This window comes from Myotis brandtii, unplaced genomic scaffold, assembly GCF_000412655.1.
Source record: "Myotis brandtii unplaced genomic scaffold, ASM41265v1 scaffold299, whole genome shotgun sequence".
NCBI lineage: Eukaryota > Metazoa > Chordata > Mammalia > Chiroptera > Vespertilionidae > Myotis > Myotis brandtii.
The window spans coordinates 976,738-997,810 of record NW_005361430.1 but is presented as its reverse complement, the minus strand read 5'-3'; the positions used below and the strand labels follow the sequence as shown (position 1 = coordinate 997,810).

The 21,073-nt window shown below is 35.9% G+C and overlaps 2 protein-coding genes across 4 annotated transcripts in view; one reads left to right on the top strand and one right to left on the bottom strand.

Moving 5' to 3' along the window:
* PYROXD1 (pyridine nucleotide-disulphide oxidoreductase domain 1) overlaps positions 1-10,179 on the top strand; it is a 17,215-nt gene extending 7,036 nt beyond the window's left edge. Inside the window, exons 5-12 of the mRNA XM_014542345.1 lie at positions 571-644; positions 2,403-2,563; positions 3,266-3,366; positions 3,727-3,862; positions 5,101-5,213; positions 6,051-6,173; positions 8,625-8,762; positions 9,768-10,179. Coding sequence (XP_014397831.1) covers positions 571-644; positions 2,403-2,563; positions 3,266-3,366; positions 3,727-3,862; positions 5,101-5,213; positions 6,051-6,173; positions 8,625-8,762; positions 9,768-10,016 — 1,095 coding nt within the window. The 3' untranslated portion in view covers positions 10,017-10,179. The remainder of the gene's footprint in view (positions 1-570; positions 645-2,402; positions 2,564-3,265; positions 3,367-3,726; positions 3,863-5,100; positions 5,214-6,050; positions 6,174-8,624; positions 8,763-9,767) is intronic.
* A 270-nt stretch (positions 10,180-10,449) lies between these two features.
* RECQL (RecQ helicase-like) overlaps positions 10,450-21,073 on the bottom strand; it is a 29,256-nt gene continuing 18,632 nt past the window's right edge. For all 3 annotated transcript variants that reach the window (XM_005869573.2, XM_014542343.1, XM_014542344.1), the window contains exons 7-15: positions 19,555-19,721; positions 18,745-18,826; positions 17,593-17,741; positions 17,386-17,503; positions 15,713-15,851; positions 14,212-14,303; positions 12,858-13,077; positions 11,796-11,925; positions 10,450-11,028 (exon numbers count right to left, since the gene is read on the bottom strand). In XM_005869573.2, the coding sequence (XP_005869635.1) occupies positions 10,876-11,028; positions 11,796-11,925; positions 12,858-13,077; positions 14,212-14,303; positions 15,713-15,851; positions 17,386-17,503; positions 17,593-17,741; positions 18,745-18,826; positions 19,555-19,721 (1,250 nt within the window). In that variant the 3' untranslated portion in view covers positions 10,450-10,875. The remainder of the gene's footprint in view (positions 11,029-11,795; positions 11,926-12,857; positions 13,078-14,211; positions 14,304-15,712; positions 15,852-17,385; positions 17,504-17,592; positions 17,742-18,744; positions 18,827-19,554; positions 19,722-21,073) is intronic.

Genomic DNA, 21,073 nt, shown 5'->3' with positions numbered 1-21,073 from the left:
CTCAGTCCGAAGGCCGACGCTCTATCCATTGAGCAAAACCAGCTAGGGCGAGATTTAGTCACTTCTTAATTCCATTTATAGTTGAATGTGAGGTACAAGAGGATAAGCAACTTGTCCATCATTCCCAGTTAGTAAACTGCTAGAACCAGTTCCTCTAGCGTTTGTGCTCTTAATCACTTTGCTGCTGTGGCTCTCATCCTGCAAGTTTTAAGTGCTGAGTGACTGCAGACAGTATCAACTGAGGAACTAGAAGAGGAAGAATCGTGTATCTAGGATATAGATCAATGTTATGTTAGTAAATTGATTTTGTCAAATAGTTGAGAATTTAGTAAACTAAGACAGGGCCTCCTGCTGAAATTCTGAAGTAGTACTCTAATGACATAAAAACAAGGAAAATCAGGAGAGGCATTGCTGTAAAGGCAGTGTAGGGTGAAATGTAGAGGAGAATTTGTATTAATTGGAAGGGTGCATCCCGGAAGAGTGGGAAAGTGAGATTTATTATCAGAGAAGCCTCTTGCTTCCACTATTGCCCACTATACAAAACCCTGTGTCATTTTCTTTTTAATATAGGAATTTCAGAAACAGCTTATGAATGCTAAAAGAATAATGATCATAGGGAATGGTGGTATCGCACTTGAATTAGCGTAAGTATATATTTTTAAAAATTGCTCTGTGATTCATGTAATTGTTGGCATACTAAATAAGGTCTTGTTATCCTAAAAATCAAAGATAATATTGTTTTTCATGTATTTTCAAGAACAGAAATCCACTTAATTTTTTTTTAGCTTTCATGGGATTCATAGTTGCAGAAATGTTGTCAGAAAATATGAGTTTAGGCAGTGCTTTAGGTCTCAAAGGGTCATTAACTGGTAACTGGCTAGATTTGAACCATTCTATATAATCCTCCTCCTATATAATAAAAGCCTAATATGCTAAGTGCCCGACCCTTCGTTCCACCAGTAGCTATGATGCGCACTGACCACCAGGGGGCAGACGCTCCAACCGGTAGGTTAGCTTGCTGCTGGGGTCTGATCAGGACTGGGCAACATGGGCCGGACACATCCTGGAGCCCTCCCGCAATCCTTCCCTGGCCCCAATCATCCACCAGTGGGGTCTCTCCGCCTGGCCTGCGCCCTCTTGCAATCCAGAATCCCTCGGGGGATGTCGGAGAGCTGGTTTCAGCCCGATCCCTTGCAGGGCAGGCCAAGGGACCCCATCAGTGCACAATCCATGCACCGAGACTCTAATGTTTTATAAGCATGTGCTATATTAAAAAAGAATCTGAATGTGTACACCTTTAGAGATTTCTAGTTATAATCCCCACCACTTTTTATTGCTTATACCCATCCTGTTATGTGAACACATTAATGAATATGAAATATTATTTTAAAATATTTCAAGTTCCAAAATCATCGAAGACTCCTCTTGTAGTCTACAGAGCATTAATTCACTTTCTTTGTGATTTTATCTTCCAGCAGATAGCTGACATGAAATAGTATGGGTATTTTTCAGACTAGAAAATTGGGTCCAATTACAGATAGGACAAATTTATATTAAAATAAGGAATCTGCTCAAGCCCTGTCTTTGCTCAATTTCATCCATTCCAACTCTCAGACTAGGTTTTTGCCCCTCTTTTTTAGAGGATGATGAATCCCATTGAAAGCCTATAAGAATTCTTCAATTGCCTGAATACCAGGAATGGCAGTCATTATGAATTTTGTGGCACTGTGCAGAGAAATGCAGAGGGAAAACTAGAGCATCAAAACTAGACTGGGCTTTAAGGGAGGAGGCACAGATGTAAGGGGGGCTTCAAATTTTTAGTACACGTGACAAATTTTCTCCATCACGTATCGCCAAAACTATAACTTAATACTATTATTATTTACAATGAAATGCTTTCTTACCTTAAAAATGTTCAAATTCTCACAACATTTGATCTTATTCCTTCTGTAATATTCTTTGAATACATAAAATGTCTGTTACCAAAGAAGTCAACTCTTCTCAGTATGGTAGCTGTGTACCATCCATCCATCGTCGATTACACTATTACCAGATAAAGCATTTCTCACTCCTGGGACCCTGCGGACATTAAATAATAACTATGTTGTAGAAACTGAACACTTTGAAATGATATTTATTGTAATGAAACTTTACCTGATGTCCAGTATATGTATTTGTCCCTTACATGTTCTTGGTAAACTGGTTACATTCCTTTTGTTATTTGTTCTACTTTAACTCTTATCCTGAAAGAGTGTTACATTCCTCCTTATAATCATTTTTTCTGAGTTTGCCTCAAAATACTTTCTTTACTTGTGCCTTAGGAGAGAATTGTTATTTGCAAGTACAAAGATTTCTACTCATACTTTTGAAATTGCTCTAAGTAACTTTAATATTCCTTTTAGGTATGAAGTCGAAGGTTGTGAAGTAATTTGGGCCATTAAAGATAAGGCTATTGGGAATACTTTCTTCGATGCAGGAGCAGCTGAATTCTTGACCTCAAAGCTCATTGCTGAAAAACCAGAGGCTAAAATTGCACATAAAAGAACCAGATATACAACTGAAGGTAAATACCGAATCTGACTCATTAATTCACAGATAAATTTCTATTTTTTTTAACCATATACAAAAAGACTATAAGAAAATTTAGCAAAATATATTTGGGTGCTAAGAATATAGTATCTTTATATGACTTTTTAGATTTTCTAGAATTTATATATTTTATGAAAAATATGTATAATTAAAACGAAATTTAAAGTGAATTAAATAAACCAGTCTATCTGCATCTTTGTAAACAGATGCTACAACTAGACAAGACCTAAGGTAATTTTATAAAAATGCAATGAGTTTGAAAGCAAACACAAGCTTCATGATTTTTTAGTTTACAGAGGTTTAAAAAAACAAACACATAATGGTTTGTAAAATTCAAGAATTTTATAAGTTTAGGGCATCCCAAAAACTGACAACATTTTCAAAATCTGTTGGCTAACATTCTTACCCTTCATATTAACCAGTGAATATAACATCCCAAAAACACTATGTTTATACTCAATACTCAATTGAAAGATTATCCGTTTTATATCTCTACATCACAAAATATTAAAATAAATAAAATTATTACTACAGGTGACTTTGTTTCATCATTTGGTATGTACTTATGCATAAGAATCATTATATTGCCTAAAAGCTGCAGAACAAGCATAATTATCTGCTTGGCAGATATTTATTTTTATATCACTTGAATTTTGAATTGAGTTTATCTCTTCAGGAAAGAAAAAGGAAGCAGGAACCAAAATTAATGCTGGTAATGTAGGCAGTGCCTTGGGACCTGATTGGCATGAAGGCTTAAATCTTAAAGGAACAAGAGAGGTATGTTTTCATATACTAATTAAACATGTCTAAATGCAATTTTAAATTCTTGAACCCCTTTTTTTGAAGACTGGTTACAAATATGTAATCAAAGAATTGCTAGGTCCCTTTACTTAAAATCCATAGTGCTAAGAAAGGAGTTGGCCTACATGCCCACCAAAGGTAGGTGAATGTTAAATTCATCTAACACTCACTCTCTGCCTTCTTCCTAACTCCCCAGAAGTGGAGATTGCCATACACAGACCACAGTGAAAACACCTGTCCTATTTTAAATTAATGTTTTCTCAAAAGTTACTTCAGATGCATTTCAATATTTTAAAGGTTAATAGATGGATTCTAAATAAAATATTTCTCTTTTAGTTTTCTCATAAGATTCACATTGAAACTATGTGTGAAGTAAAGAATATCTATCTTCAGAAGGACTTTAGAATCTCTAAGAAAAAGTCCTTGACATTTCCAAGAGACGATCAAAATGAGTTAGTTACAACTGATAAAGGTAAGTGATAAAATAAAAAGATATTTAACTGCTTATTTAAAAGGAAGGCAGCTTAATTTTTTTATTATTATACTAGAGGCCCGGGTGTGTGTGTGGGGTGGGGGGGGCTCAGCCTGTTCTGCGCCCTCCTGCAATCCAGGACCCCTTGGGGGATGTAGCAGTACGCCAAGCGGCAGGCAGCCAGGGTGGAGCCCAGGCCCACTGCGCCTGCCAACGCAGCTTGGTAGGGATGCCACAGAGTTGGGAGCTTGGGAGAAGCTCCCATCGCTGCAACTGCGCACACCAGCTGTGAGCCCAGCTTCTGGCTGAGTGGCGCTCCCCTTGTGGGAGCACACTGACCACCACGGGGCAGCTCCAGCGTTGAGCGTCTGTCCCCTGGTGGTCAGTGCACGTCATAGCAACTGGTCGTTCCGGTCTTTCGGTCCTAAGTGTCACTTAGGCTTTTATATATATAGATTAAAAACCAACTTCAGACTGCCATATAAAATTTAAACATGAAAAGTAAAAATAAATGATAATTTAATAAGTCATTTTATTTTTATAACTAACTTAAAGTTTTCTAATAAATTGTATAGGGCTTTACTCACTGTGTTTTGACTGTCATAACCCTGTGCGTCAATCAGAATATCTTGCAGATCAAAACAAAACTAAAACTAAAAACCTGATGTTCTCAGAGGTGAAGTGACTTCCCCAAAATCAAATAGACTGAAAATGTATAAATTTCTAACTAAGACACAGTTCCACTCTTGTGAGAATACTGCCATTTGAGGAAAAACACTCAGCCAAGCCTAGTGTATGATATTCCAGTTCTAAATTCTTTGAATTCTTCCATAGGAAAAGGGAAAGTTTGAGTATGAATAGTAAGGGAAAACAGTGAAAAGTGAGTAACCTAGTTGGACTAAACTCTGAGGAACATCCTCTATTAATAAAGATTTTTAAAGAAATAATTTGTAAGATGATTACCAATTTAAATTTACTTGGTTAGATTTGTGTCTAAATTTGAAGGAAAAACGTTTAGAATGCCATAGTTTTGTAATCATACCCAAAACAAGGAGATGGTGTTAATTGTATTAAAAATTGTGTTAACAAATGTGCCTTATGCAAAATATTAAGGGATGTTGTTTTAAAGTCATCTCCAGCCTTCCTTTTTATTTTTCCTTGTTATAGTTATTATATTCACATAATGTTGTGAACAGTTGGTGGTGATTACATTTGAGAATAAATTTTTTTTTTTAAAGAGATATGGCCTGTGTATGTGGAGCTGACCAACGAAAAGATATATGGCTGTGATTTCATTGTCAGTGCTACAGGAGTTACACCAAATATAGAACCTTTTCTCTGTGGCAACAATGTAAGGTGAAATTTTTGGTCCCACTACACATATTTTTAAAGTATTAATTATTTATTAAGCTCTAATTCTCAAGCCTGAATAATTATTCACTGTGTTAGTATAAAACTGTAACTTAATATGACTAAAAAGAATTTAATTTATATTCATATCTTGATTTGCAATACTTTTTTAAAAATAAAGTTTTATTGATTTCAGAGGAGAGGGAGAGATAGAAGCATCAATGATGAGAATCATTGATTGTCTGCCTCCTGCACACCCCCTACTGGGGATTGAGCCTGCAACCCGGTCATGTGCCCTGACTGGGAATCAAACCGTGACCTCCTGGTTCTTAGATCAATGTTCAACCACTGAGCCACACCGGCCGGGTGATTTGCAATACTTTTTTACTGCTTAAAGTTCTTAAGCAGTTAACATTCCAGCATAGGTGTCATTATTGATGTGACATAATGCATAACTTATTTATATAAATATTGGTAAGAGACTGATACCACATGAATTCTTAAAAGTGCTATTTTGAAAAAACTCTTAATAATTTTTTTCTTTTTAGCATTTGAAGCCTAGAAAAACTAAGGAATATTCTTGTAATTATGAGTGGGTTAGTTGTATGGTTACTGGGCATTTTTGATATTGAAATTCTCAGAATTTTATGAGTTTGCATCTTATGAGGAATTTGATTCCCTGGAAATTCAGCTTAGTTGCCTAAACTTTCAGCTATTTTTCACTTTCTCTTTAAAGATCAGCAAATCATGATGTAAAAATTTTACTTGTTCTTTTACTTTAGAATGAAGTTATGTTTCATTTTTCTTACCATTTATGCTTATGAGGAACATTGTTTAGTTTGATCTAGGAGAAGACGGTGGCCTGAGAGTAGATGATCATATGCACACATCCCTTCCTGATATCTATGCTGCAGGTGACATCTGTACTGCTTCCTGGCAACCCAGCCCATTCTGGCAGCAGGTAAGCCACATACATGATCACGTTTTTTCAGAGACTCCATCTGAAAACAAGGAGTTGCTACCAGCAAATCCAACTTTCTGGTTTTCCAAATCTCCTACTTTAAGTAGGAAGCTATCATAGAGGTTTTTGTGACATTAAAAAAAAAATCAGAATGTTTCCCTTTTGGTGAGTGATAGAATTACAGTGATAGAATAAAGAGATATCTTTCAATTTAAAAGGAGTCAAGTGCTGTTACTTTTTCATTCTCAGATGCTTATCAGCACTGTCCAATGGAACTGTCTATGATGACAAAAATGTTCTGTACTTCTGCATTGTCCATTCAGGTAGCCACTAACCACATGTGTCTATTGAGCACTTGAAATGTGGCTAATGTGATTGAAGAACTTAATTTTACTTACTTTTAATTAATCTAAATAGTTACATATGGCCAGTGGCTACCATATTGTACAGTACAGCTTTATACTAAAAAAACGAAGTTTCAGAGATTATAAGCCATATGGATAAAGCATTCTGTTCCTGATGACCCTGTTCTGTCCTATGGGAATTACTACTGAAAAAAATAATGTTCCTGTAGTGAACAGCCTTGCTCAGCCTTTAGCCTAACAGCTGCTTCCACCTGGCTCTAGACTTCCTCTTGCCCTCACGTGTTGTTGCCTACTTCCAAAAATACTAGAGGAAGATACTCCGTGGCTATAGGTGAGGTTGTCTTAGGAGCAGTAAAGACGGGTAGATATTAGAGATAAAAGAACCAGTCAGTGCCTCTCTTGGTGAAAGACCAGCTCCACAAGTAGCGATATTATTCATTCAGATTAACTATGGAGTGTGAAGTATTGGAAAAGCTAGATGTTTTTTAAGAGGCAGCTTCATTGGTTTGTGTGTTGTTTTTTATGTACAGCAGAGCTATAACATCAGTGATAAGAGAGCTTCTGAAATGCTTCAAACTAGCTTGTTTTCAGTTTTCTCTACAGTCATCGTATGTCATTTATGTGGCATATCTGTCACAAACTCTCAAGTAGGAATTGGAGTTTGGGGGATTTAAAAAAACAAATATTTAAAACCCTCTAGGATAAATCATATCTTCAATGTGCATCATTAGAGGAAAGTAATATCTAAAAATAAGTAGGTGTCTCTTGTTTTGAGTAAATCTTAATAGATCCCATCTCTTAATTTGCAGAAGCAGTAAGTACACTAGTAATTGTTTTACATAGTCCAAGATGCAAACTTAAGAGACTTTGAAGCAGGAATACATCAATTACGTAATAGTCCAGCAGGGCAATATTGTAGGCCACTGTCTTTAGCCATCCTTTGGTTTTATCGTGCTCAGTTTACTCTGCTTCTTTACCAGAGCCTGCCTCTTACTTCATTAACCCTAACTTGTTTACATGGAGAAGACTGAAGTAAAAAAAAAAAATCACTTCTGTCAGAAATCCTTGAAGCTTATATTCATGATTGTGGTATTATATTTACACACAAAAAGACAGCATTAGTTACACAAACACTTAGGGGTATAAGGGTACTATTGCTTATTATAGGCTAACCTATTTAATTTTCCCAATAGCCAAGGAGGAGGTGGTATATGTTTATATTTCAAGTGAAGAAACTGAGGCTCAGAAAAATTAAATACGTACAGTTGATATGCAGATCTACTGACTTCCAAGGCCAGTGTTCTGTTATACTAGAAAATCCCAAAAATTTGTAGAAATACAGTAAAAACAGAATACAGAAGAAGTTAATACTGCTGTAGAAAATTTTAAATGACTTCCCAGAATCACTTGCTGAGATCTGAAATGATGTCTTGGGGTTAGGCACCAAGTGATAAATCTGTCTGCCCACTGAGGTAAATTGCAGGGTAGGTCTTAGCACCAAGATGAGGGTTAGGAGAAGAAACACATTTTTCAGTGATAATTTGGCATCTCTATTAATGCTGATGAGAAATTTATTCTGAAGTGGAAACTGGTTAAAATGTTATCATCTGGTGTAACCTGAAATACAAATTTATTCTGAAGTGGAAACTGGTTAAAATGTTATCTGGTGTAACCTGAAATATATTTTTAAATAGAAAATTTATTGAAATGTAAAAGTTGGTGTCATATTTAATTTTTGAAGCAGTATTTAGGTAGAATTATCAGATACCAAAATCAAATGCCAATCAGAGTGGATTGGTGATTGCTTCTATGGCAAAGATGACCCAACAAACATCTAACCAATTTAACCGGGTAGAATTATCAGATACCAAAATCAAATGCCAATCAGTGTGGATTGGTGATTGGTGATTGCTTCTATGGCAAAGATGACCCAACAGACATCTAACCAATTTAACCAATCTAGACCTAACCAATCTCAAGGACTGTCAAACATTGAACTCCATGAAGGAATGTTACAAGGTTAAGTGATAACATTTTTCAAGTAATGATAATGAAAAGTTATACTGCATTACATTTTTTATTTCAGATGAGGCTGTGGACCCAGGCTAGACAGATGGGATGGTACGCAGCGAAGTGCATGACTGCAGCTAGTTTAGGAGAGTCCATTGACATGGATTTCAGCTTCGAACTTTTTGCTCATGTAACAAAGTTTTTTAACTATAAGGTAAGATAGATAAGCAAATTAGTGCCTTTTTCTGCTTGTTAGTAACTGATTATAATCATCAGATTTTCTTGCTTGAATACAAATTCATATGGTTTTAATCATTTTACCAAGAAAAAAATATTTTCTTATTTTATGCAAATCAATACTTGGTATTATTGCTGATCTTAATTCCTAATTATCTGATAATCATTACCTCCCTTCCCACTGTAGTTTTACACTTTACAGGGACTGTTCCCTACTGGTGCATTTCTAATTTTTATTTGAGATTCATTATTTCTTTGTGCAGGAAACTAATAGCTGTCATACTCAAGAGTGAACCAAGTTATTTTCCATACATATTATCTTAATCCTCTTTACATTAGTCTGAGGCTAGTTTTTGTTCCTAATTTACTGATAAGGAGAAACATACACAAATACACACATATACAAGGTTCAGGGAGATTAAATAATTTGCCATGAAAGATCTCAGTTCCTTATTAAATCTTTAAATCATGACTCCAGGCTAATGTGGTCCATATTCTACATATTTGTATATTCCACAGATAGATAGATATTTTAATCCTCACCCGAGGATATGTTTTTTAAATTAATTTTAGAGGAGGGGGGGAGAGAGAGAGAAAAAAACATTGATTGCCTCCCGTACATGCCAACTGGGGATCTAATCCACAACCTAGGTATGTGCCATCTGGGAAACGAACCCGCAATCTTCTGGTGTACGGGACACCTCTCCAGCCAACTGAGCCACTCATCCAGGGCTTCACTAGATATTTTTAATGGTCATGTAGAATGTAGATTGTATGGCATTATCATCTGTAGAATAAATGCGTACCATTCAAATGTTTGGGGTTTTTTTGGAACCTGTTCCAATGACACTTTTAGCTGTAAAATTTTGTGAACAGATTTTTCTGCTGGCCATTCTGGCATAACACAAAATAAGTGCCTATTATGTTTCCTTTTAGGCACTCACTAGAGTAACTTTTTTTATCCCTACATGTATATTTATAGGTTGTATTGCTGGGAAAATACAATGCACAGAGCTTGGGTTCAGATCATGAATTAATGCTGAGATGTACCAAAGGACAAGAATACATCAAAGTCGTCATGCAGAATGGACGAATGATGGGAGCTGTCTTAATTGGTGAAACCAATTTAGAAGAAACATTTGAAAACTTGATATTAAACCAGATGAATCTTTCATCATATGGAGAAGATCTACTAGATCCAAACATTGATATAGAAGATTATTTTGACTAAAAAGAGCATTTCAAGAACCACATAGTTTCAAATAAGACAAAATGTCAAGTCAATTATGTGAAGGACTGCACTGATTTAATGGTGACCACATTGAAGTTAAAAATACACAGGTGATAATGATTTTAGTGGAAAAGTATTTAAAAATAAAATTCTAAAGATGAAATCAGTTTGGATAACTTACAGATATATTTTTTTCTAACACAAAACTGACCTCTCACGACCACTTATGTAAGAATTTTCAAGTTACTCATTTATGTGCTTTAAACTTAGAAGTGTTCACTTGGGATTTAATTTTGGAGCTAGGTTGGTCTAAAAAGAGCCATTCTTTATGAAATGTCAAAATAGGGCTATGGTTTCAAGCTTAGTTTTATTTTACTTAAATAGAGACAACGCCATCTTACTTACTAATATTAGTATTGATACGTTATTACTCTTTTTGTGTGGATTCTACATCAGTTATAACCTGAGGGTACTCTTTGTGATGAGCCTATGTAAAATTCTCAGTACAACAACACTGCTGTCAAAAGATAGTTCTGTCAAAAAAAAAAAAAATTACAAGGCATAAAGAGCTTAAGATAGTTATGTGAACTTACTCCCTTAACTATTTTACTTTTAAAGGGTTTTACATTAAAAATTTATTTTTCCCCTCATTTCACACTGTAAATGTATGCAGTTCATGCTCTTAAATTTTCAAAAGTTCTCAAATTCTCAAGTCTTCAATACTTTAGAGAGAAGTTCTTAAAATATAGCTTCAAGTATATATAAAATATTAATGAAAGTGTCTTAAAATTTAAGCTACAAAAATAATGGTGCATGCATGCATAAAACTGTTTTCTTGGAAAATTTAGAAACATTCATCTCATGCATCATCAATTTTTCTTTTCTTAGCCCCAGTATTCTTAGTATCAGATTGCTGAAGTATGTTTGCAGATTTCTTCTGGAAGTTGCCCGAATTTTTTCCTTCCTTCTTTTTATCAGATCCTTCAGAATGACAAGTTTGAGATGATTCAATCTACAAAACAATAACAAACACTGGGTAAAAATTCAGTTAATTTTGTTTTCTCATGAGATTCATAATCTCAATAGTCCTTCTATATCAGTTAGCTCTTGAAGTGTCCAGTGGTCTGGTTTTCTATCTTCAAATTTCTACTCACATATGAGTCCCATCTTGAATAGAAGGGTCTATACCAGGGGTCCTCAAACTTTTTAAACAGGGGGCCAGTTCACTGTCCCTCAGACCGTTGAAGGGCCGGACTATAGTTTAAAAAAAAACTATGAACAAATTCCTATGCACACTGCACATATCTTAATTTGAAGTAAAAAAAAACGGGAACAAATACAGCAATTATTTGTATTTGCATGTGGCCCGCGGGCCGTAGTTTGAGGACCCCTGGTCTATACCATCAGAGAAACCATAAAGAACACCTAAAGTGTCCTTAGACACAATTGCATATGGCATGTTTTTGCAGGCTTGATAGTACTTAGTTTATAACTGCTTTTCAACCTCTGCCACAGAGGCAGACTTCTCAACCAACATTGATCACCATGAGAGCAAGGTGTATCACAAAATTAGACATTAAAATGGAGTCTTCACATTCCGGAGGTTAGAAATTCCTCTATGTTAAAAAGCTAGTCTAAAATCTCCCACTTTATGTCTTCCATACCCAGATTCTAAGAACACTGACTTACCTCTTATGTTCAACTGGACTTAGGAGAGTACTAATTAAAGAAAGCATCCATAGGCTTTAATGTATTTTTTAAATATTTGAAAATAGTTACCCTGAAATAGGTCTGCGTGGACTTCTTTACTTGCATAGTAATAACATGTGCCTCGTTGTTCAGAAGATGAGCTTTAGGTCCTGTTTTCAAATAGGAAATGGTAGCGTAAGCTGTAAAACTGTAGTCTTCTCTGCAGAAGATAAAGACCACCACTCAGAGAGGTTTTGAGGAGTTATAGGAAACAAAAATAACCATAAGTGCAATAATTCTAAGTCATATATTGATAGGAAATAATGAAAAATACACTACAAAAATACAGTTTATCTTTATAGAAAGTATTTTCATTTTGTGCTTTTTTTTGACACTAATCAATTATAGTTGGAGTTTAAGTACATTTTGTATAGTGTTTAACATTCGCATGGAACAACCACAAAACCATTTGTTTTGAGGCATTTATAAAAATGAGAAATAACCATAAAGACACATCACATTTTGTGGAAGAAAATATTTTCCCAATTTTTTATTCTTGTGATTGAATAAGTCATCATTCTTATGGTACTGGTTTTCGACATTTTACTATTTTATTTCTTCTTAAGTTTAACATATCTCCTATTTATGGCTGTACTGAGATATAACTAATGCCTATAAAGTCTGTTTCCTTATTTCTAAAATTAAGATAGAATATCTAGTCTCATCTCACCATGTTGCTAAGGTTAAATGAATATATGTAAAAATTATAATATGTAAAGTATGCTGTAATTATTATCATTATTGTTATATATCCAAATTAGAGTTTTTCTTAAAAGTAATCTTTTTGGAAGAATATATATTTATTCCATGAATAAAAAAATAAAAGTAGCCCGGCCGGCATGGCTCAGTAGTTGAGCATTGACCTATGAACCAGGAAGTTTCGGGGCACATGCCCTGGTTGCAGCCCCGATACCCAGCTGGGGGCATGTGGGAGGCAGCCGATCAATTATTCTGTCTCATCATTCATGTTTCTATCTCTCCCTCTTCCTCTGTGAAATCAATAAAAACATTTTAAAATAAATAAAACCATGTACTGTTTTAAAAAAAATTATAAAGACAACATGAAAGGACAAGAAGGGGGTTGGTATATACTTAAGATACTGCTGTAGAAGAAAGTGCGCAATAATTTTCTCCAGGTCTTCACGAGGGAGTGTGGGAGGAACAACACCTGCTACTCTCAATTTTGCTGCTCCCTTTCCCATCCAAGAATCAATCAGTTTCAGTGGAGTGAGTTTTTCATTCATTTCCTCTGCCTGCTGCAGGATTTTGATTAGATCTCTGCAGTAGGCTGTTACATTCTTTCTTTCAAATGCTATAATCAAAGAGGCATAGTTACAGACAATTGGGATTTAGAAATTAGGGCAAAGATAGTCTATCCTAAGTGGTTAAACTGGTTTCATAACAAGTCATCAATGTGAGCCACCCTACACATTGGTTTATTAATATGTTCTGAATTAAAACTAGGCTATTCCCCAAGTCTGGCACTAACCTAAGTTGTAAGTTCTTTAAAACACTGAGATTTACAGTGATGTAAAGAAAATAACCTAGTATCAGAAGGCCTTTGGGTGTGCTCTGGAACCAAAGAGTATTTGCCAGACATGATGATGCAGATACTGAGAGGTGTTTATAGGAGAGTCAATCTATTCTGCATATTTACCTGTGTGCTCATTAAGCAATTTCCTGAAAACTAGTATGGCTTCACAGCTAGTCTGATAAAGAGACAAGAATGTCCTGAACAGATATCCCCAATTATTGGTCTGTTTTATATATCAGACTCTTATTAATTTGGTCAGCAAAACATGCTCTAATAAACAAGTTTCTCTAGGTGTAAACTTAAAATACTGATGACCTTCATCCACCAAGGCATCAGAACTCAGGAACTGGTTAGTCCAGCTCTTCGAATACAACCCCCAAACACAGAATGAAATAAAGTTAAAATAATAGTATAGTTTTAAAACTTTATTTTCCTAATCAGTTACTTTAAAGTATTAGAGATTATCATGAGATTAGCCTTATCTTATATAAACAGCATTTCTATTCAGACTATTTCCTTCATTTCTTAAAAATTTCACATGCCTTCAGTAATAGCAACATAAAATATATACACACAATATGGCTTTTCCTTTTATTTGCCTTTGTTTCAAAACCATGTTGTTACTTTTGAATCTGGCAAATTCTATTCACACGTTGTTTAATCTTTTAAATCTATTTTTAAATCAAATACTGCCCTCATGTAGTCCTACCCATCTATAATAATAAAAGTGTAATATGCTAATTAGAACAGATAACCTGGACGAAGCCAGGGCTGTGAGGGCCGAGGCAGCCGCCACGGCTGCGAGGGCCAAGCCCCTTGCACAAAGTCCATGCATCGGGCCTTTGTATGTATGTATGTGTGTGTGTGTGTGTATATATTAGCCTATAAAGGTTCAAAAAACAATGAACTCACAAATGTCTTTGCAGCAATTATCACACATTTTGTTGCACGCTTCTGAGTTCCATACTTCATCAAAATGTTGAGCTATCAATACACGGCGACATCTGCCAACACATTTAGAGATACAAATTAAGTGATCTAATAATGTTTTAAGAATCCCTATTTCAAACTACAGAATTATATCTTGTATAAGTTTCCTATTGCTGCCATATCATTACCACAAACTCAGTCTTAAAACAACGTATTTATTATGTTACATTTCTATAGGTTAGACATTTGACGTGGATCTTGCTGGGTTAAAATCAAGGTGTAAGCAGGGCTGTATTTCTTCGGGAGGTGCTAGAGGACAGAATCTGTTTTTTTGCCTTTTCCAGTTTCTAGAGACTGCCTGCATTCCTTGACTCATGGCCCCCTTTCCTTCATCTTTAAAGTCAAGCACACTGGGTTGAGTCTTCACATCATATCACTCTGCCTCCTTCCCCCTCTCTGCCTCCTTCCAAATTTAAGGACCTTTGTGATTATACTGGGCCCACCCGAATAATCCAAGTTAGTCTCCCTATTTTAAAGTCAGCTGATTAGCAACCCTAATTCCATTTGTAACCTTAATTCCCTTTTGCCATGTAAGGTAACATACTCACAGGTTGCTGGGATTTGGATGTGGATATCTGTGGGGACTTTGCCCACCACATATAATTTTTTCCATACGTACTTGATAAACATAGCTTTTAAGACGTTGTCTGAGATTCATTTTGAGATTCAATATTTTACTATTAAAAAAATCTTCCTGATAGCAGTTTCTTGTACTTTATAGTATTCATTTGAGTCTAAACCCCAAAATATGCTTCATGGGGGTCTACTGGACATCTAAGAAAAATGTTCTTTTTCTCATTTCTTTAACTAGATTATTGTAGCATCTATAGGAAAGAAATACCATTTTCTGTCACTGTCTGGTTACTGCTTACATAAAAATTATGAGTCATTTTTATGTGATGGGTAATAAGAGTACAAAGCTGACTAAGACAGAAAAGCCATCAGGGAGCTATATGGTCTAATTAAATCTACCCTAAATAGATTAAAATTTATTTCTTAAGAAGAAACTGGACCCTGCTCTCAATTATTTCATCAATCCATCAGCTGGTAGGATGGTTGGTATGTGTTACTGAGCTCAACTCTCAAAACTCCTCTTATACACCTGTACATAATTATTAAAGCTACACACCAGTACTGGAGGGAAAAAAAAAAGCTTGAACTCACTATCTCTATCAGACTCTTCAGTAAAACAGAGTTTTGGGGAATTATCTCAGAGAGAGAGAGAATATCTTTTCTTGGATTAAGGCAGATCTTGCAGGTTCATGTACTTGTTCTTACACTTCATACACTACCTTTACATGTTTGCACTTGATGTTTTACCAATGTATTTACTGACTTTCCTAAGTACTCAAAGGAACATCATATACTCTCACATTGTGTTTGTCTCTAACTGACAAAAGTTATGAAAAGACATGTGGCTTACTTGCTTATGTTTTGACAGTATGACACCATCTCATAAAGCTTTTGTTGCCCCACATTCTCCATCACCACCATTGAACTGATTCTGAATATGTCTCCAAAGCCATAATACAAAATACAGTCCGCTTTCGTGTCATCTCTACCTGTAGTAGGAAAGATTGCATAATTACTTTAAAAATTCAAAGCAAGCAAAAATAATATATGCAAAATTAGCTGGCTATGCTTCATTGTCTAAGTATATCTATAAATTTCAGACAAAAAAGTGAAAGTTAATTTGTAACAACTGCCCTCAAATTTATTTATTATTTATTTTTTTAATATATTTTTATTGATTTCTGAGAGGAAGGGAGAGGAGAGAGATAGAAACATTGATGAGAGAGAATCATTGATCAGCTGCCTCCCACACGCCCCCCACTGGGGACTGAGCCCGCAACCCGGGTATGTGCCCTTGACTGGAATCAAACCTGGGACCCTTCAGTCTGCAGGCCAAATCTTCGTCCACTGAGCCAAACCAGCCAGGGTTCAAATTTTTTATAAATGACTAGAAGACTTACTAACATTCAACTATTTTTTTTTAAATAAATATTCTTGATTTTTTACAGAGAGGAAGGGAGAGGGATAGAGAGTTAGAAACATCAATGAAAAAGAAACATCAATCAGCTGCCTCCTGCACACCCACTACTGGGGATATGCCAGCAACCAAGGTACTTGCCCTTGACTGGAATGGAACCTGGGACCATTCAGTCTGCAGGCTGATCCTAGGCCAGTGGTCGGCAAACTCATTAGTCAACAGAGCCAAATATCAACAGTACAACGAATGAAATTTCTTTTGAGAGCCAAATTTTTTAAACTTAAACTATATAGGTAGGTACATTGCTATTAACTTAATTAGGGTACTCCTAAACTGGCCTTTGCTAAAAACGTCCTCAATCTGTGGGGTCAACCTCAGCGAACGTACCCCCTCTTCTAACGCCACTTCAAAATAGACTCGCCCAGGCCGAAAACCAACTTCTGCGCATGGGCCTCGAAGTTTTAATTGCACTGTACGTGCACGCCCGCACGTGGTATTTTGTGGAAGAGCCACACTCAAGGGGCCAAAGAGCCGCATGTGGCTCACGAGCCACGGTTTGCCGACCACTGATCTATACACTGAGCCAAACCGGTCAGGGCTCAGCTTTCGTAATTTAAAAATGTATCCAGCTCTGGCTGGGTGGCTGGAACATCGCCCTGTACACCAAAAGGTTGTGGGTTCAATCCCTGGCCGGGCGCATACAGAAGGCAACCCATCTATGTTTCTCTCTCACATTGATGTTTTTCTCCCCCTTCTTCTCTAAATCAATGAAAATGTATCCTCAGGTGAGAATTAAAAAATAATGTGTCCATAAGTAATCCAGTTACTTAAGTTACAGAGTTGAAACCACTAATTAAAAACTCAGGAGACAAAGATGGATATCAAATTATCTTAGGAAACTGAAGAAATAATTCGTAACACTCTAATAGAACATACATAAGTAAAATTTCTCCATTGGCAAATAAGATTAAACTGTGAAAAAGACATGTTATTCTAAAAATAGTAGCCAATAAAGATTAAAAATATAGAATTATTAAACATCACTTATAGTGTGTTTTCTGGAAAATCTTTTTTTAAAAATGACTCTGGATTTGAGTTATACATACCTGCACGTCCACTCTCTTGGTAATAATTTTCCATAGATTTACTCATTGAATGATGAATAACAAATCTCACATCTGGCTTATCAATTCCCATACCAAATGCAACCGTTGCCACTACTACCTAAAATGTTTTAACATTTCATGTTAATTAAGTCAAGTGAAAATACTCTTAAAGGTGAATTAGGTTTCTATTGAAGATATATACCTAACCTGAATTTCATTGGCTGACCATCTTCTGTGAACCTTGGTCTTATCTTCTGGTTCCATATTGGCATGGTATGCACCTGCACGAATTCCCAATTTCTGTAAACTACCTGTAACTTGCTCAGAGTCCTTCTGAGAAAAGCAATAAATGATTCCTGTAGTAAAATATGTCCAATTGTTAGATTTATAATCCTGGAAGAGAATTTTTAACACTCAAGATAATGATTACTGGTAATACAGGGGAAAATAATTTATGAAAAATTTCAAGGCCCCGACACATATTGATTTTTTTGGTATAATTCACAATTTGATCACCAGCAGACATGAGCCCTGAGCCACAGGTATTGGATCTCATTGCCTCTTTCCTCTCTCCAACTTTATTTCCCACTACAGAGTATTTCTCAAACTGATGCCTCACAGCTCCATAAGAGGTTAGCAAGTGTTCTGTGAAAAAAGTTCCAGGTGCAAATGAGTTTGGGGAGCAATGCATTAAACTAAGTTAAGTTTCTCTCTTTGTTTGTAGGGCTGGTCAAAACAGATACACTCCGTGACTCTCAGGAGAGATAAATAGCTAGTTGCAGCCTTTTTCAAACTTATTTGACCCTGGAACTCACTTTACCTGGGGTACCCATTCATATCTCCTGAAAATCTATAGAACAGTTTTGAAATGCCGCTTTTATACAAACTCTTTGCTTCTGTAATACTTGCCTGTTCATTAATCCTGAAACACAGTTATACATGCTCTGAACTCCATCTATACTTAACTCATTCAATATGTTCTATTTATTTCTTTAACATATCCTTTACTATAAGGGACTACATTTTATATCCCTTTAGATCATCAGTGGTTACTTCTATCTTATACACAGTGTATACTTACTGAATATGTGCTACTGAAAATTAACATTATGAAATTAGGTCCATTCCTTAAAACAATTAAGTGTAAATAAGCAAAAATAAATCAGACAGTTAGCAAATGCCACATACAGTTTCTAAGATGGCCAAGCAAATTAATTTTACCATAACATGTTCAAGTATCCTCTGCCATGCATTACCTTAATATTTTTTGGTGTTAATCATTTATCAGTATATCAGTATAATATTAATTACTTTTTGAAAGTTCTCTCTGTCTAAAAAGTTGGTTTGTTATTTTATTACCTGATTGCCCTTTGTATCTCCCATTAATGACCTTTACAATATCCTCAATAAAATCTTCAGTGTTTGAAGGCTTTTGACGAACCTAAAAAAAGCTAACTTATTAAAAAGTAACTTAATGAGTACCAAGTAGTCACTTACTTACATCTTTCAAGGTGTGATTCTTTCATGAACACTGTGTTTTTTCCTATTATTCTTTCCCTCACCCCATCTGCCTCACCCCACCACCTCCTAACTTCTTCTTCATCATTATTTTTTATTTTACCAGAGATGAAGAGGCACAGAAGCAGTGAATAACTTGTAAAGATGGAGACTTTATTTTCTAGTGCTACTTTTATAAAAACATAAACCATAGAATAACTATTCAATGAAAACTCAGAAAAATATTGTCTATTCTTAAAAGAACTAAAAAAGAAAAAAAAAACAACTGTTAGGTTATTTAACTTTCAAAGTTATATATCAAATATAATCTAAATAGGGGGATTAGAAAACCTTTAATGGAATATGAATTTTGTATTATTTCATAATTAATTTTAATAGGATGTCATTAGGATCCTTAGTGTCCATCTATGCTCTTTTTCCACCCTTGCACAAGAAAAAATATACATAAATTTAACAAGGCAACATCTACTTAAACTAACAAAGAATATGCAGCACAAGAGATATCAGAAGAAGGCATTAATTAATGAATCTTATAATTACCTCCTGATTTTAAAAGCTTTTTAAACGTAGTTCACTGTTACTCATGTAAATACTGGTAAGCATAATGAAAAGGTAACCTCTCTGCCACAACCCTTCACAGAAGTTACATACCTCATAATAAAGATTTGGCCGGTTAAAAGAAGCTGTAAAAGTAAAACACTTCTCAACACACAGTATTTTTTGAGCATCCTTCAAAACATGACTGGTTGCGGTCGCAGTCAGCCCAATCAGTGCTGTGTTCGGGAACTGGCGCTTTAAGATACCAAGTGCCTTATAATCTGGAAAAAAGAAAATACAAAGTGGCCCTCTTTCTGTCCTTTAAGGAACAGAGTAAATTAAGCCTTTTAACATGATGGAGATAACCAAGGATTGCTGTACTTTGATTGCCATAGCTAGCTAGCTCAGTAAATCTGCAGGTGCAGCCTAGTCTTTTTGAATAGGCGGGCTTTCTTATATAGTGGGGCCTTGACTTACGAGTGTCCCGACTAACGAGTTTTTTGAGATACCAGCTGTCTCTCGGCCGATTTTTTGCATTGAGTTGATAGAGTAATTTGAGTAAACGAGCTCGGTCTCGGAACGAATTAAACTCGTAAGTCAAGGCCCCACTGTACTTTTAGTTGATTCTTTGAAAACACTGTTCTTGGCCACAGATGGACTCCCTGTTGAAGAGAGGAAATACCTAACATTTCTAGTTAGCTATGCACAGGTCTACACCTGGTGAACAGGGGATTTAAGAGGCAGTGGGAGTAGCCATAGTATTTGAGTCTATTACAACCGACAAGAGATAAAAGAGGCCATCAGCCTAAACCCGTGGTCAGCAAACTGCGGCTCGCGAGCCACATTCGGCTGTTTGGCCCCTTGAGTGTGGCTCTTCCTAAGCCTTAGGAGTACCCTAATTAAGTCAATAACAATGTACCTACCTATATAGTTTAAGTTTAAAAAATTTGGCTCTCAAAAGAAATTTCAATCGTTGTACTGTTGATATTTGGCTCTGTTGACTAATGAGTTTGCCGACCACTGGCCTAAACCCTTCTATCACCAGAAGCATCCAAGAGTGGCAAGTTCAGACCAGAAAAAGCGTGGTGAGGGCACTGCTTTTTATATAACCTCTTTCAGGGGAACCATTCTGGGCTCAAACTTGTCATACACATCTACATCACTAGATAAGTTGTCCTTAAATATGTAAATTATTTGGAAAAAAGTGAAAAAGAAATTGCTAAATGCTAAGGACTATGAAACTACAGAGGAGAAAGTAACCATTTGCGAAGTTGTGAAGGCTTCCAGGAGCTAACATTTGAATTGGGTCTTGAAGAATAAGCAGAGTTCCTAGGAAGGGAGGAGGAAGACATCAGGCAGAGGAAACAGCACACGCACTGCACACACACTGGCATGAAACGACTCGAGAAGCTGAGATAACAGCAAACAGTTCAGTGAGGCTAAATCACAGGGTGATGTGATGCCTGGATCTATTGTCAAGGCCAGTAAGTAGGGAACTATATTCCTCTATGGTTGCAAGTTAGAACTGAAAAGTTTTCCCTCTAAAACCATGAACAAGGTAAGGATGCCCACTTCTCCACTTTTATTCAACACTAGAAGCCCAATGCACAAAATTCATGCAAGAGTAGGCCTT